Genomic DNA, 17,649 nt, shown 5'->3' on the forward strand with positions numbered 1-17,649 from the left:
TTCTTTCTTTCTTTCTTTCTTTCTTTCTTTCTTTCTTTCTTTCTTTCTTTCTGTGTGTTACTGAGGATTGAACCCAAGGGCATTCTACCTCTGAGCTATACCTCCAGCCCCTTTTTAATTTATTTAATTTATTATTATTATTTTTTTTTTTTGTGGTACTGGGGGTGGAACCCAGAGGCTTTCTACCTCCAGGCTACACTCCCAGACCTATTTTATATTTTATTTGGAAACAGGGTGTCACTAAGTTGCAGAGAGTCTCACTAAGTAGCTGAGGCTGGCTTCGAACCTGCCTGATCCTCCTGTCTCAGTCTCCCAAGCGCGGGGATTACAAGTGTGCACCATCACGCCGGGCCTTTTTGTTATTTATTTGTTGTTGTTGTTTTGAAATAGGGGCTTGCTAAGTTGCTACGGCTGGCCTTGAACCTGTGATCCTCCCTTCTCAGCCTCCTGAGTGCTGGATTACAGGCATACGCCATCATAGCCGGCTATAAACATGTTTCTCTGGCAATGTACGGGAGGAAGCAGCAGTTTTGAGTGGAGGGTCTGGAAATATTTCACAGAGGTTGGAGTCGGGCTTCGTGATAGTCGAGTGTGTCCCCCAAAGTACTTGTGTTGGAAACTTGATCCCCATGGCGACCGTGGTGAGAGGTGCGGCTCGTAGGCGATTAGCCTTCATGAGCGGGTCATGTCATTGCGTCAGGAGTGGGTTCCTGCCCCCCCCTCTCTAGCACTTCCGCCCTGTGTCCCACAGCTGTAATGATGTAGCGGGAGGGTCTCCTTCAGATAGAGCCCCTGGATCTGGGACAGCTCAGCATCCAGAACAGTGAGCCAAATAATTAAAAAAAAAATATATATATATATATATTACTCAGCTTCTGGTATTGTTATAAGCAGCACAAAATTGACTTATGACAGACACCATCAGGCAGTAGTGACGGACTCAGAGAGGATGGTTGGCGCCAAGGTAAGGAGGACCAGGGTGCTTGAAGCCCTGGGGACAGATATGGACAAGGGAAGCAGACATGTGTGTGTGTGTGTGTGTGTGTGCGCATGTGTGTATGTGCGTGTGCATGTGTGCACATGTGTGCATGCGTGTGTGTGTGTGTGTAGAGTAACAAGAGTGAACACCGAGTGCCGTTCTGAACCCGCAGCTCTGTGCACGTATTAACTCACGGAATCCTGCTAAGAGCTCACGTCCTCCGCGTTGCGCAGATGAGGAAGCTGAGGCACGGAGACACTGAACAAGTGGGCAGAGTCTCAGCTAAGAAAAGCGGGGAGGGGCTGAGGCCTGGAGCCGTCACGCCTGCTCCCCCCGGAGGCTGCAGGTCTGAGGCCGGTCTCGCAGGGCTGCTGGCCTTGCGGGGAGCGCCTTCTCACATGCTCTTCCTCTGTGCGCTCACCCCGGGGTCCTCTGTGTGTCCGCCTTCTTCTATGACACGGCTGGGTCGGATGGTATTCGGGCCTCCTTTGAACTTAATTACCCTTTTGAAGATACTATCTCCAAATTTTGGTCACGTTCTTAGGTACCTGGGCTGAGGCTTCGGCCTGGAGAGGCCGGAGCCACCGTTCAGGCCGTAGCAGGAGGGAGCACAGTAGGGAGCACAGTTGAGGAGGCTCCGGCTGAATTTCGGGGGGATCAATGCGGCCCCTGTGTGTAGACGGATGGAGCCGTGGCCTCCGGTATGGCTGCACACTGGAGCCACTCGAAGAGCTTCTTTCTTTCCCTTCCTTCCTTCCTTCCTTCCTTCCTCCCTTCCTTCCTTCCTTCTTCTTTCTTTCTTCCCTTTGGGTATTGGGGGATTGAACCTAGAGGCATTCTACCTCCAAGCCACACCCCCAGCTCTTTCTTTTGAATCAGTCCTTTTTATTTTGTCTCACTAAGTTGCTGAGGCTCGCCTTGAACCTGCAATCCTCCTGTCTCAGCATCCTAAGGACTGGGAATTGCAGGTATGAGTTGCCATGACCGCGGTGTGTGTGTGTGTGTGTGTGTGTGTGTGTGTGTGTGTGTGTGTGTGTAATTTAATCCAGGGGTGCTCTAGCACTGAACAAGACCCTCATATATATTCATATATATATATATATATATATATATATATTTTTTTTTTTTTTTTTTTTTTTTTTGCGGGTCTGGGAATGGAACCCAGGGGCATTCGACCTCTGAGCTACACCCCCAGTCCTATTTTTTATTCTTTATTTTAAAACAGGGTCTCACTGAGTCACAGAGGGCCTCACTAAGTAGCTGAGGCTGTCCGCGCACCATGATCCTCTGGTCTCAGCCTCCCGAATGCTGGGATGACAAGCGTGCGCTGCCACGCCCGGCTCCCTTTTTATATTTTAAGTCAGGAGATCACTAAGTTGTTGCGGCTGGTCTCAAACTTCCTGCCTCAGCCTCCCAAGTACTGGGATTATATGCACCACCATGCCCAGTTTACTCAAAGAGCGTTTGCTTGTTCTGTGCTGGGGAATGAACCCAGAGGCGCTCTACCTGGAGCTTCATCCCAACCCTAGTTTATTTTTTATTTTGAAACAGGGTCTCACTAAGTTGCTGAGGGCCTGGCTAAATTACTGAGGTTGGCCTTGAACCTGAGATCCTCCTGTCTCGGCCTCCCAAGTACTTCGATTACACGTTCACATCATCAGGCCTGGCTGCAGAGAGCTTTTAAAAATCAGTGTTTCTGCTGTACCCAAGACCAGTGGATTCTGATTGACCAGAATGGACTCCAGTGTCTGCCATCTGTCAAGCTCTAGGGTGGTTCCACATGAGCTGAGGGAAGGCCACTCAGGGGAGGGAAGATGGTCTGCGAACGGAGGCGCCTCCATGGAGAGGGAGCCCAGACCTGTTGGGCACATGGAGCGTGAGGGCTGCTCAGCTGAACCCAGCCTGCCAGGTCACTGGAGCAATTGTCCAAGGGGGCTTGACGGCTGTGACCCCGCTGTCCCTCCAAGGCCGTCCACAACCTGAAGTCCAGAGTCCCTGACGCTCTGCTCCCAGGCCCCGGCAGCTGCACATGGGGCCACAGCTGTCCCCCAGCTCCAGGACGATGGCTTTGAAGGTCCCCCCACTCAGCACTCTCGGTGTACAGAAGGGACAGCGGAGCCCGGAGGTGGGCTCTGACTTCCTCCATCTGGAATAAAGCCTTTGCTTGCAAGGTCTCAGGAAATGGAAGCACAGGGAAAGCTCCAGTTTTTCAAAGGATGGGCCAATGGGGGTGTGCACCCCTTCCAGGAGCTTCTTGTAAGGACTGACGGAGAGGACACACTTGGCTTTGGGGCTCAGGGGTGCTGGGGGCTGGTGGCGGCCAGTCCAGGTGAAAGCAGATGGGCCTTTTCCAAAACAACCCTTGGCTGACCAGCCCCAGGGGCAGCCGCAGCCCCGGGAGCCTCTGGAGGCTGTGCAGAGGCACAGGTGTGCCTCCCAGCCCAAGGTCGAAGAAAAATCTGGTCCTTTTTTCTTTTTTTTTTTTTTTACAGTCCAAAGGATTAAACGGAAAAGTGCCCTACTACTGAGTATACCTTTTTATTTATTTGTTTTAGTGACAGGGTCTCACTATTTTTTATTTGTTTGCTAGTTTTCGGTACTGGGGATTGAACCCAGGGACATTCTACCTGTGAGATAATACCCCTATCCCTTTTTATTTATTTTTTATTTTTATATTTTTTGTGGGTCTGGGGATGGAACCCAGGGGCATTTGGCCTCCGAGCTACACCCTTTGCCCTATATTTTTTTTCTTTATTTTGAAACAGGGTCTCACTAAGTTGCGGAGGGCCTAAGTAGCTGAGGCTATCCTCGAACCGCGATCCTCCTGTCTCTCCCTCCCAAATGCTGGGATTACAAGCATGTGCCACCACACCCGGCTCTTATTTTATTTATTTTAAAACAGGATCTGGCTAAATTGGTGAAGGTTCACTAAATCACGCAGGCTGGCCTCAAACTTGCAATACCCCTGTCTCAGCCTCTCAAGTACTGGGATTACAAGTGTGTGCCCCTGGGATTATAGGCATGTGCCACCACATATGACCATTTTACTTTTTATTTTGAAACAGTCTTGCCATGTTGCTTAGGCTGGCTTTGAACCTGCATTCCTCCAGCCTCAGCCTCCTGAGAAGCTAGGATTACAGGCATGAGCACCACATCCAGCTCTTGGAGTCTCTCTTAACCTTGGAAGACTGACCCATTGGAACACAAGAGATACCTTGAAATCAGGACTTCCTGCTCAGCTTCAGCACCTGCATAGACCCGCCTGGGGCTCCACTTTGGGAAAGACAAAAAAAAAAAAAGAAAAAAAAAGGAAAAAAAAAAGAAATGTGTGATCAGGTGGTATGTAGGGGTCACCAGAATGATGAGAAGTCGCTATGATTAATAAACTCCCTTCCCGCCTTCGGGTCTTTTCATGAGACTCTATTCTTTCAACGACAAAGCCCAGCACAGGCACTGTGCTGGGCTCTGAGCCCGAAACGAACGCCATGACACCTCAGCATCAGGAGGACTGAACTGGGGGAACGGGGGTGGGCAATCCAGGCCCTGTGGTGGCCCGCACTTCCTGAGCAGCTTCCAGAAGGGAGGTGCCATGGGAGACGTGTGGGGAGATGCTGCCCTCCAGCTCGTAATCATGGGGAGACAGTAAGTCAACTCTACAGGAAAGGGCACCATTGCTCTTGACAATGGTTCTTCCTGGACTTGGGCCCTGGGCTTCGTGCTTGCTAAACACTGGCTTTACTGCAGCCCCTCTGTGCAGACCGGTTGGTTTTTTTTTTTGGGGGGGGGAGGTGAGTACTGGAAGTTGAACCCAGAAGCATTCACTCCTGAGCTATACTTCAGCCCTATTTTATCTTTTATTCCAGCCCTATTTTATCTTTTGAAACAAGGTCTTGTTAAGTTGTTGACGCTGGCCTCCAACCTATTCTCCTCCTGTGTCAGCCTCCTGAGCACTAGATTACAGGTGTGGGCTACCATGCCTGGCCTCTGCAAGACCCAGAGATTTTTTTTTTTTTTTTTTTTTTTTTTTTTTTTGGTGGTACTGGGGTTCCTGGAAGCCTTTCTGCCTCCAGGATACACTCCCAGACCTATTTTGTACTTTTTTTTTTTTTTTTGAAACAGGGTCTCTTAAGCCAGCGTGGCTGGCTTTGAACCTGGGCGATCCTCCTGTCTCTGCCTCCCAAGCACGGGGATTACAAGCATGCGCCACCACGCCCGGCTTGACCCAGAGATCTTAATCTGAGAGTCACGGGTCTTGTCCCCAGGAGCTCACAGCCTAGTAAAGAACTATATATTTGTGCATCTATGATCTGTGCATTAGTGTACCTATGTATTTGTGTACCTATGATCTGTGCATTTGTGTATTTATGCATTTATATATCTATGATCTATGCATTTGTGTACCTATATATTTGTATATCTATGATTTGTGCATTTGTATACCTATATATTTGTATATCTATGATCTGTGCATTTGTGTACCTATGTATTTGTGTACCTATGATCTGTGCATTCGTGTACCTATATATTTGTATATCTATGATTTGTGCATTTGTGTACCTATATATTTGTATATCTATGATTTGTGCATTTGTATACCTAGGTATTTGTATATCTATGATCTGTGCATTCGTGTACCTAGGTATTTGTATATCTATGATCTGTGCATTTGTGTACCTATATATTTGTATATCTATGATTTGTGCATTTGTATACCTATATATTTGTATATCTATGATCTGTGCATTTGTATACCTAGGTATTTGTATATCTATGATCTGTGCATTAGTGTACCTATGTATTTGTGTACCTATGATCTGTGCATTTGTGTATTTATGCATTTATATATCTATGATCTATGCATTTGTGTACCTATATATTTGTATATCTATGATTTGTGCATTTGTATACCTATATATTTGTATATCTATGATCTGTGCATTCGTGTACCTAGGTATTTGTGCACCTCTCTGTCCACTCACTGTTACGTGTGATGCAGAGTTCAGTAAAGGGCTAAGTCCTGAGGTGGCAGGACAGGAAGCAGATAGCACTGGAGGGTGAAAGTAGGTGGGTAGGCAAGTAGGGGAGCGGGGTTGGGGAGGGCACTTCCTGCTGGGGTGCACCGGTGGCTCCAACTGGATACAAGATACCTGGGGTTGTGGTGGGAACACCAGTGATGGGAAGGTTCTGTGCTGGGTGAGTGTGGACAGGCAGGGCGGTTGGATGATGGAAGGGTCTGTGGGCCCAAGTACCTCCTGATTGGATAGGTGACACGTGGGCACCCTGGGAGGAAGACGAGGCTCAGGGAAGTTGAATCATGAAGTCTCTAAGATTGGAAGTCTCCGAATCCATGCACACACAACCCTCGTATTCTCCTGACGCAGGCCCAGGATGCTGTAGTGGGAACCAGGTGTGGGTTCCAGCCCCTGCCCAAAACTGCCATGATGGAAACGGTCTGTTCCATAAGGTGGTTTGCAAGTTGGAGGAGACACAGTTTCCAGGAGGGTGGCTGGAGAGCCACAGGGGCCACGGAAGCCTAGGCTGCTGTGAACAGTCACCGTGGTGACTCAAAAAGTGATGGGCAAAACTAGCAAAAGGCACTGGGCCAGGACCCCAGAGGCCAGCCTGCAACCAGTTCCACCTGGGACTTTATCTGTGGAGCGCAAAGGAGCAGGGCTAGGAAAGGCCTCCAGGAAGTGATGACGAGTGCTAGAAATGTAGCACAAACAGGAATAAGCAAGACCGGAGAGGCAAGAGGGATGGGGAAGAAGGAAGGGCCAGGTCGGGCCGGGTCTTGTTGACCAACTAGAAGATTGGGTCTTTATGCTGCAACGCTGGGCCCTTTCTCAGGGGTTTTAAGTAGAATTTGTGTTTTTAAAAGAGCTCTCTGTTCACAGCATGGAGAAGAGACTGGAAGGTGAGGACAGGCAGAGACCAGTTAGAAGACTCTTGTCTTCCTTATGGAGGGCCAGGAGCAGCGCATTGGCCTCCAGGCCATTGCATTTGCTGTCTCTTGGGATGAGAATACTCCTCCCCTCCACCTCCTCTGCTAGCGAGCTGGCCCCCAGTTACACGGTCCTGTCTGTCCATCATGAGTGGAAATGACTGCTGAATTGTCTTCTGTGTCTCTTCCCGATCCTACAGCCTCCTCAAGCACAGGGATCACATCGCCTTATCAACAAGGTGGGTTCCAGATCCCAGGCCAGGGCCAGGACTCACGGGGAAACTGAGGCAGGACAGCTGTTCCTGGTCTCCAGAGCCTTTGGTGCAACAGGCAGGTAAGGGGAAGAAGGGAGAGGGTGAGGGAGGACGGGCAGATGTCATCTGCCCCTTGAGGATGGGCTGGGTGAGGGATCCTCCTGGATACTGAGTCGGGGAGGGCCATAACTGAGGGCTCAGACCTGTGGGGCCTTCCCATGGGGCCTCATGGCGCCAAGGCAACGCCCCAGAAGGCCGAGCGCCCTCTGGCTGGCCGCTCCTCCTCTGCTGGGGCGCACTGCGGCTGGGGCTCTGCTGGAGGCCTTGGCAAAGAGCAGACACATTCAGGGCCTGGGTCCTGAGCAGCTTCTCTGGATGCATGAAGTGGGGCAGGAGGAACATTAACCCTCCAGAAGCTTCCAGGGGGTAACTGCTCTGGAAAGCGCTTTCGGGAAGCACATGTCTCTCCATCCAAGCTGCATGACTGCTTAAAAGAAATAAAAGACCTAGTGGCTGGCCTGTCCGGGGGGCTGAGTGTTCCATTCTTCGCTGGCAGAAGAACACAAGGCCACAGAAGGAGAAAGAAAGGCCCCGTGACTCCACGCATGTGTGGCAGGTTTATTGTGCAGCGCTGCAGGGGCCTGCCAACACAGTCCACAGACTGTGACATTGAAAAACCGCGCACATTCCATTTCCCCCACTGGCTGCCCCACCTTCAGCCCTAGGAAACACAGGCGGCCTGTCCCACAGTCTGCTGAGGGGGCTCTGGCCAGAAGGCACGGTTCAGGAATGTGGGAGGGAGGGCGCTTTTAAGAGCTGCTGGCAGCCATGCAGGTGGGCCTCTTGCAGAGAGGGAAGGGGTCGTGATTTGGGTGCAAATCAGTGGGGCAGACTTGCAATGAGCTGTCTGCACACTTTACAGGAAGCTGTCCAATGGCCTCTCTCTGAAATCCCTAACTTAGAAAACCATGTTTTCTGATAGGTCTGGAAACTCACTGAACCCCCTGGCCAGCTGTGTGTACTGCAAAGCAAGCAGGAAGCCACCGGACTGGATTCCTTGACGCTCAGGCCAGACGCACAGGACAGGCCTTTTCTCCAAAACAATTCCCACAGAGCTGCTGTCTGCTGGGCTCGCGCTCAGCTAGGAGTCCTGATTAGCTCTCCATATGCAAATGAAGGGCTGGAAGCACAGAGCGCTTAAATCATTTTCCTGAGTCCCCAGAGCTCAAATTTGAACCCACGCTCTAAATGCCATTCTAGATGGCTTCTCAGCCCCTCTTAAGTGCCAGGCTGTAGCCATGTCGATCCCCCCTCTGAGTGCCCATCTTCCTATAAGCGGTCACCTACAGGAAAACAAAATGTTCCAATATTCTGAGACAGGGAGTAAAATAGTAGACTCAACTTAGATAAGTGGCGTGAAATTGTAGGGCACCATGGTCTCCAGGAATGGAAATCCAGAAGCTGAAGTTGGGCCAGAACGAGAGCGTCTTGGGCAAGCCTGTCTTTGGAGAACTTGTCTGCAGTCAGGGACTAGAGGTCGTGTCAGGCCAGAACACACGGAATCCTTGCTGACAGCTCTGAGCTCCTGCCACAGTCCCAGTGGTAAGTAAACTGCACAAGGGAAGAGAGGGACCCGTTCCCCATCTTTCCAAAGATGCAGCCACTTGCCGGGAGTGGTGGCGCACGCTCGTAATCCCAGTACTTGGGAGGCTGAGATGGGGGTCACAAGTTCTCAGCCAGCCCCAGCTACTTAGTGAGGCCCTCTGCAACTTGGTGAGACCCTGTTTCCAAATAAAGAATAAAAAATAGGGCTGGGGGTGTAGCTTGGAGGTAGAATGCTCCTGGGTTCAATCCCCAGTACAGCAAAAAATAAATAAAATAATAAAATAAAATATGTAGCCAGTCATTCTGCGAAGGCGGCACCTCGGAGGCTTTGGGGCAGAGAGGGCTGCTCTTCTCAGATGTTACTAGAAAGAGGACTGGCCAGGGAGTTGGAAGAACTGCTTCGAAGATCCCCTCCGTGTCCCTCTCCGCCCCCAGTGTCCTGTGTGGCGTGCAGGTCTTGTTCCCAACTTTCCCTAAGATCTAGATGTCATCAATTGACCTGCAGGGGCCTCTCTCTCCCCACGCACACCCCACACCCTTATCCTCCCTCCCTGGGGCCCTGGACCGCAGCACAGTGGCTCAGGGTCACGAGTGTGGGGAAGGCGGTGGGGGAAGCCGGGGGCCTCGGGGTGAAGCAGCTTCCTCCAGGAACACTGGCAGGTCACGGGCCCTTCCCCTCTTCTGGGTCCGGGCTCAGAGAACTGCATCAAGAAAAGGGAATTTCTGTATTTTTAAAAAGATAGTAGGTGGAGCCAAGGAAGGGACACTTCCTCTTTGAGGCTTGCAGCAGGACTTGAAACGCTGTGCCAAGCAGATGTGGAAAGAGCAGCTGCGAACCTCTGCTAGAATCTTCTAGAGGGTCAGCTATCCGCTTTCTGGATGCACCCTGACCTCGCTGCTCAACCCAGTCTCCAAGCTATAGATGAAGGCATCTAAGCCACCTGGAAGTCACTCTGCCTTCCTGCCTGTGTCTACACCACCCCTACCCCGACTCTAGACACCAGAGAAGTCTAGCTTCTAAGAGGTGGTGCGCTGAACCTGTACAGACGCGATCCATATGCATCTCAGGGCTGATGCGCAAATTTTTCCAGACAGCACCATATGATTCTTGTGAACTGAGTCATACAGTTTAAAAATGCCTCGGGAGATTTCAATATAAAGAACCTTCTAGAGAGGCTATGGAACCCTTTGAAATGGATTAGCTAACCACATCAGGAAACATTCTGAAAGTCTAGTTTTTGTAAAGGAAAAATAAAGGAGGGGATAAGAAAACTCTGGATGAAGTGACATATCACGACCTTTATGTTGTCCAATCAGATTAATTGTATCAGACATCTTGTATTTCTCTATACATTTTTTGGACCAGTGACATCCAATGTAGTTTCCATAAAAACTCTTAGGAATTTTTGAAATTAAAAAATGAATTTATGGCTGGGCGTGGTGGCGCACGCTTGTAATCCCCGCGCTTGGGAGGCGGAGACAGGAGGATCGCGCAGGTTCGAAGCCAGCCTCACTGGCTTAAGAGACCTTGTTTCCAAATAAAAATATAGAGTAGGTCTGGGAGTGTAGCCTGGAGGTAGAAGGGTTTCCAGGAACCCCAGTACCACCAAAAAAAAAAAAAAAAAAAAAAAATATATATATATATATATGATTTTGCCAGATGTAATAAATAATGCTCACTGTCTCTCAAATATAAGTTTTCCAGGGAGCAGGGCTGACTGTGCCTGTCCCTCAGCTCTTAAGGATCAAAGCCCCTTTCCTCAGCCTCCTCAGACCACGGGAGGCAGACTCCAGGAGCAGCCCCTCCCGGGGACCTTACCGCTTCTGGAAAGCTCACATCTAAAGAGAGAGGAAACTGGGGAGACCTCTGGTTGCTCTTGGAGGGCAGTGTGGAGTGTCAGGGACCTGAACTCTGGTGTCTTCTTTAGCCAAATCACTCACCCAATAAGCCTTTTCCAGCACTTAACCTACCACGTGGCAGGTGATGATACTGGGATAAGCCATAAGAAATTGAGAGACTAAGAGGGTAGAGAACTAGGGTGTTTCTGTTGTAAAAATGGAAAGTGCTCTGAGCTCAAGAAGTTTTTACTTTTGCAGTACTGGGGATGGAACCCAGGGGCATTCTGCCTCCGAGCTACACCCCCAGCCTTCCTTTTTATTCTTTATTTTGAAACAGGGTCTCACTGAGTTGCAAAGGGCCTAAGTAGCTGAGGCTGGCCTTGAACCGCAATCCTCCTGTCTCAGCCTCCCCAATGCTGGGATTACACCGCCACACCAGGCTTAAGAAGTTTTGATTATAGGTAGTATAGTCCATGTATTTAAAGTATACTCTTAGCCAGGTGTGGTGGCGCACGCTTGTAATCCCCGCGCTTGGGAGGCCGAGACAGGAGGATCGCGCAGCTTCAAAGCCAGCCGTGCTGGCTTAAGAGACCCTGTTTCCAAATAAAAATATAAAAGTAGGTCTGGGAGTGTAGCCCAGAGGTAGAAGGGCTTCCAGGAACCCCAGTACCACACACACAAAAAGTATACTCTTGATTAAATACAACTGTTTTATATGCTTGTTAACTTGACACTTGGCTTAACAGAAGTTATAATCTGATGGATATACAACCAAGATTTATCTACAAAAGATAAAACATTACATTCTTGGCATGAGGAGGTTTGGGAGCTAAAACTCTTCTGAGCTTTTAATTTCAAAGGGCTCTGGTTCAATTCCTCTGTTTAATTCGTCCCTTCATCTTGAGGGAAACGGGGCATAGTATCATAGGTAGGAATCGGGAATGTTGCTGGGCACAGTGGGATAACAGTATCCGTAATCCCAGGGACTTGGGAAGTTGAGGCAGGAGGATTCCAAGTTCAAGGCCAGCCTGGGCAACTTAGCAAGACCCTGTCTCAAGGGAAATAACAAAAACAACAAAAGGGTGGGGATGTAGCTCAGTGGTACAGAGCCTTGGGTTCAATCCTTAGCAGGCTGCAGAAAACCAGAAACACCACCCAATAAGCTTACATGGCTAAACCCACTAAAGGGTTTCCCTAAACTACCGTTACAAAGTCTTTCTTCTGATGGCATTAAACCTATTGGACAATCGATTCTTACGAATAACCCAATCACCATTTGTGCTGGGAGTCTGCACCTGCCCGGGAAACCTTCCAGAGACAGAGCAGACATGTTTCCACCACACATATAGTGCTGCTAATATTTTATAACTTTACAAGGACAGGTCCCTGCCTTAGATCAGCTCCTCCCAATATCCTCCGATGCAGAGGCATTGTGGGCCGGGGCCGCGGCCTTAGGAGGGTGTCTCGAGTGCACTGTGACGGTGACCTCTTTTGGACTCACTCATCTTGTTTATATGCCATTGGAGCAAAACTGTATACCAAGTTCAGCTGTGAATATGTTCACACAGACCAATGTGAAATCAAAGATTCAATGACACTATTTTAGTTTAGCAAATGGCTCAAAAAAGAATCAAACACAGGCGGGCGTGGTGGCACACGCTTGTAATCCCCGCGCTTGGGAGGCTGAGACAGGAGGATCGTGCAGGTTCGAAGCCAGCCTCGGCTACTTAGTGAGGCTCTCAGCAACTTAGTGAGACCCTGTTTCAAAAATAAAATATAAAATAGGGCTGGGAGTACGGCCCGGAGGTAGAAAGCCTCTGGGTTCCACCCCCAGTACCACACATACACAAAAAGGATCAAACAAAAACTGACACCGTTAGACTCTGGTGCTGCAGAAGACACCTCGTGTCCCTTCTCCAATTTAACTAGAAGACGCTTTCTCTCCCTTTTATTCAACTTCAGTGTAATCTGGCATCACAGGGCAGAGACTATAAGGAATAATCAAGAGGACTTTGAAATATAAAGCCAAGGCTCTGGGATATTTTTTATGCTATAGATCTGTGAGATGAGCTTATTAAATGATTAAGTTTACTCAGCTGTAGCTGCCAGAGCAACCCCAGTAGCCACTGACAGGGCTACCATCGTGGTGGTGGGCAGCAAGGTGAACATGAGCTATGGTGCCGGTGGGCGAGCCGGGGTCTCTCAACCTCAGCACTGGTAGCATCGGTGCCACCTTGCTCTCCACCGCGGGGGCTTTCCTGTGCCCTGGAGGACGCTGAGCAGTGTCTCTGGTCTCTACCCATTAGAAGCCAGGAGCCCCACTGGTTGAGAACCACGGGGTCAGATGAAAACTTGACTACCAGGGCAAGTGGGTGAGCAGTTCCGAGGAGAAGCCTGTGTTAGCTTCACAAACCCAGAGAGGGAGAGAAGTACTTCACAGAGCATTACCCACCTTGCAATCGTACCCTCCACCAGCTTCCAAACCTGAGAAGAGACACTTGCTTCTAAAGGTGCAGGGGCCTGGGGAAGAGACGGGGCCAGCTGACTTGACTGCTGATCCACAAGTGGGCTGGGACAAAAGGAACTACGCTCCTCCCCACTGGGCCTCGGCATGTCCTGACTCCCTCGCCCACAACAGCCGCGTCTCTCGCACTCCACCCGCCTCCCCTTCCCCGTCGGGTCTCAGCTTTGACATCACTTCTTCCTAGAAGGGGTTGGTCCCTTTCGCCAGTGTCCTCCTGCCCACCTGCTCTGGGTGGCTTGCTCAGTGGTGCCTTGCACCTAGAGTTTTCCAGCACACCCCCCATATATATTTATCACACCCCCATATATTTTTTCATCACATGGCCTCCATATTTATTTCTCATCATACCCCCATATATACTTCTTATCACATCCCCCATATATATTTCGATGGGCTTTGGTTTTGTGCTTGTTCTTCCCATTAGAATATGAAGTCTATGAGGGAGGGACCCCGTCTCAACTAAGTACCATACTTTCCCAGAACTCGGCAGGTACCCAACACATGGTAGATGTCTTCCCCCAAATATTTGCTGAACTGATCAAAGAAATCACCTTCCAACAAAAGGGCAGGGGAAGCCTAATAAATGAAGTTCATGAGGATGAAATCAAGCACGTGGTCACCATAGCAAATAGCATCGTCAGTGCACACTGGCTGGTTTCTGCAAAGGTGGCTGGACCAGAGTGTGCCAGGCAGAAGCGGACCCTGAACAACAAGATGAAAAATGTGCAAGTTCCTGTTTTTACCCACATATTTTGGGTGTTCACCAGACCCTTATTATGAAATCTCTTTTGGACAAATGTTTTGTAACTGGAGACAAATCACACACCTGCTAATGTGTCAATAACATATACCAAAAGCCCGATGAGACAGTTGACCGCTAAACTGGGTGGTAGAGTTCTATGCCTCGAAACCAGCATTGCAAGGAGCCACTGTTTCCATGCTGATGGGGCGGGTGGGGGCGAGGGCCATTCCACAAAGCCTAGTGAGACTCTGGTGATGTCTGCATCTCAGCGCGCACATCGTGACGGTGACATCCGGTCTGTGTGGTGCCCCTCACCTGGGCCGGGTTCCAACATCAAGAACACAGAGACGTTTCCGGCTAACTTTTATATGAAGAATTTAATTATCTATACACGTAACTAATCCAAAAGGCTGTATTACAGTTGTTAAAGCCGCAGGTTTATATATTTATATATTTTACATTCATATCCATGAAAATACTGAAGCGCAGGTGAACGAGGAGGAGCTGCCCTCATGCCCTGCCCCGTGCATGGAGGAGGACCTCTACACAATCAACCGCAAGCACAGCGTCTCCCAGAGACGTGAGCACAGAAGGGACGAGTGGTACAAGGTCGTTAGTGGACAGACAGGTCGTGCTTGAGGCCGGTCCCACCCCATTTTCTGTGCTGTCGGCAATGGGTGTTTTTATTAAAAGCTTCCAACTAGTGTATAAAAGACAGACATGGCTTCAGCTACAGCACAGCTAACACATAAACGGACCATGAGCTCCATTTCATAATTTTCATAATTCATAAATTTCATTAATCTGTAGAAATTCCACAGTCTAGTTAAAAAAATGTAAACATTGGAAATTAATTGCAGGGAGACTCCTACACATTCTTTCTTGTCAAGAAAATTATTTGTTCAAAATATGTCATTCCATGAAAATTAACTGGAACAAAACTTCATGTAACAGAAACTAAGGAAGATTTGGATACTGTTGATCATTAACAACCGCAGCGGTGTTGTCGACTGATTTATGGTATGAAAACACGCAAAATTAAAAACCCCACACAAAACACCAACTCAACCAGATAAATCTGAGACCAAACAAAACACAGGTGCTTTCCCATGTGGCTACAAGGTCACTGTGCAAAATAAAATTAATGCAATGCGATTAGAGCATCATACACGGTAATAGCGTTTGCCATGGGGAGAACTGATTTCTTAAGTACAGGATGTATTGCATGCTCAACAAGGTACATCTGATACACACACAGCACAAAACACCTTCTGTTTAATTGGGCTCATTCTACACATCTTCAAAACAGATATACTGACTGCTCTGTACTTCTAGGGGATAGGGGATCTCCAAACTACACAATTTAGTTGGTAACACTAGACAAAATGAAAAAATACATCAAGTCTCAGATTTATGGACATTTGGAACAATTTTTAATAGCACATGCAGCATTCCTTGATAGTGGGTCTTTTTGCAAAACCAAAATAGCAAAGAAATAATTGATTTATTTTTATTAAAAGGCTAAAATATATATATTTAAAAATAAGTTTAAAACTATTGAAAGCACCTGTGCAAAGGTGGGGGAAGTCAATTGAGTAACTAGGAAAGCCACAAAAGGACCCACTACCCTGTGTATTTTTGTAATTTTTGCTTCTATCTCTGTAAGTAATAACTCAAACATTGTGATCGCATGCAACTACAGTAAAATGAGGTAAACTGCTCTGCAGTGAGTTCTTCTACTCAGAAGGCAGTAGGTGATCATGCTGGAAGTCACATGATCAAGGCTGCATCTCCCATCATCCCTCTGGGCAGTGATATGGGATAGTGGGTCTCTTTGAGGACTTTCAAGCCTGAGGGGGGGATGGACAACATATGATTCCTAGAAAAAGGAGGAAAACAACACATAAGCAAAACAAAACAATGAGCAAAATTCAAGCTAGGAAAATGAGTCAGGCATGTAAACAGCATGGTGCCAAAATGATTTAAAAGAAAAAAGGAAAAAGGGGGGAGGGCAGGAAGGGGGCATGCTACAGAAGGAATGAAAATTTAAAAAACAAAAGCAAAACAACCCCACGAGGTAAAGTCTTGCATTACGGAAGGTCTTCAAAGAGACTGTCGCGAATGCAGCAGTGGTCTGGCTTAAGTTCTGCAAACGAAGCTCGGCAGAATCAGAGCAATGCTGTGTCTTACTGGCAGATACAGAGAGGAGAGGAGTGAGCCTCCAGGGCACTTACATTGCTGGCTTGGGTCCATGTCTGTGGTCAGCTTCACGTAGTTGGAAGGGAAGAGCCCCACTTGCCCGCTGACTTCTCCTTTCCACCAGTCGGGGTCCTCCTTGTTGAGGACGTTGATGATCTGGCCCTTGTTGAAGGCCAGCTCGTCGTCGTTCTGTGCGGTGTAGTCGTACATCCCGATCACCTGGCACACTGCAGGAGACAGGGCTGGGTGAGCAGCTGCGCAGCCCGGGAGGCGTGCACTCAACAGCCCACGAGGCCCGCGCGCATTTTCATGGATTGATTTTGCCCTTTCAGAAGAGAGGACAACGAGGTGGAAGTGCCCCAAGGGGCTTCTCAGAGCGAAGGATCAAGAGTGAAGACAACAGCAAAATTTTCACACTAAATACTGTTCTTATAACATTTTCCTCTTTTTCATGTTTACTTGTCAGCCTGGTGGAGCTCCTAACGACGCCAACTAGAAGGCTGGGGTAATACCCTCTCGGTTTCCACTGCACAGGCCAGACAGTGGGGGACCCTGGGCTCCTCTCCTGCATTTCTCCTCCTTTTTGTCTTTATGATGCTGGGAGTTAAACCAAGGAGCTCATCCATGCTAAGCAAGTGCTCAACCACTGAGCCATAGCCCAGCTCCTTCCTTCTTTGTGCCTCAAAACTTTGTCTTGAAGAAATTCCTGCATGTAAGAATAATTTTTCTTTTTCTCTCGAATCTATAGGAGGTTAAATTGTTCTCATTTCCTGCCATCTCTAAACTTTGAGGAAGTTTGCACTGTTAGGTCGCAGTATCCAGTGAATCTTTCATAACTATCTATATATAGGTTCAGGGCTTTAACTCTCCAACTAACTGATCACCCAACAAAAGAATAGTGGGTTCCAGCCAACCTTGCACACTGTCGGTAGGGGGACAGTGGATTCGGCTAGTATCATACCCCTGGGTCTACACAAAGGTCTTGGCTCAAGCAAAGAGGCCCAGCTGGCATCAGGATTCAGTCACAAAGTTTGCCAATCCTTTAATTTCTTGCAAAGGCTGTTTATTTCACCGAGGACACCACTCAGACATTTAGCCAAGAGGTAATGGAACAAGATTCCCTATTTTCCATAAATGCTACCCATGGTGACTTTAAGACTTAAAACAGAGATCTGCTCCCCTTCCCTCACCTCTCTAACATTACTGAAGCATCTAGTTTAGTCCCTTAGATCAGAAAATAGCCAACCGGGTCAAGAGCAGGGCTCTGCCCCTTTCAGTCCTCTAGGAAGTGCGCAGAGCATCCTGCCCAGTCAGCGAGGCCCCTCTGTCCATAGTAAATGTCACAAGGGAGTTATTTCTGTCTTCTGTGAACACCACATCATGACCCACAGAGCCCTGTGGCCTCCAGCTCTATCTTCTGACCTATCTAGACCCCGCAATTTATTTTTAGGAGCCCCTTTCTGTTGCCGCACACACTAGCCTATATCTCAGCATAAAGAGCTGGAAGGAAATCAAGAGAAAAACATGGCTTTAATGTCACAGTGTTAATGTCACATGACTCCTTCA

General features: G+C 48.5%; 1 protein-coding gene across 2 annotated transcripts in view; it reads right to left on the bottom strand.

The window, feature by feature from the left end:
* The window catches only part of ITSN1 (intersectin 1), a gene marked incomplete at both ends in the record, with an annotated part of 173,042 nt that overhangs the window by 32,524 nt on the left and 122,869 nt on the right, over positions 1 to 17,649 (bottom strand). For both annotated transcript variants that reach the window (XM_080695676.1, XM_080695677.1), the window contains one exon: positions 16,119 to 16,310. In XM_080695676.1, the coding sequence (XP_080551802.1) occupies positions 16,119 to 16,310 (192 nt within the window). The remainder of the gene's footprint in view (positions 1 to 16,118; positions 16,311 to 17,649) is intronic.

The sequence above is a fragment of the Muscardinus avellanarius genome (assembly GCF_963383645.1).
Source record: "Muscardinus avellanarius genome assembly, chromosome: 5".
Taxonomy (NCBI): domain Eukaryota; kingdom Metazoa; phylum Chordata; class Mammalia; order Rodentia; family Gliridae; genus Muscardinus; species Muscardinus avellanarius.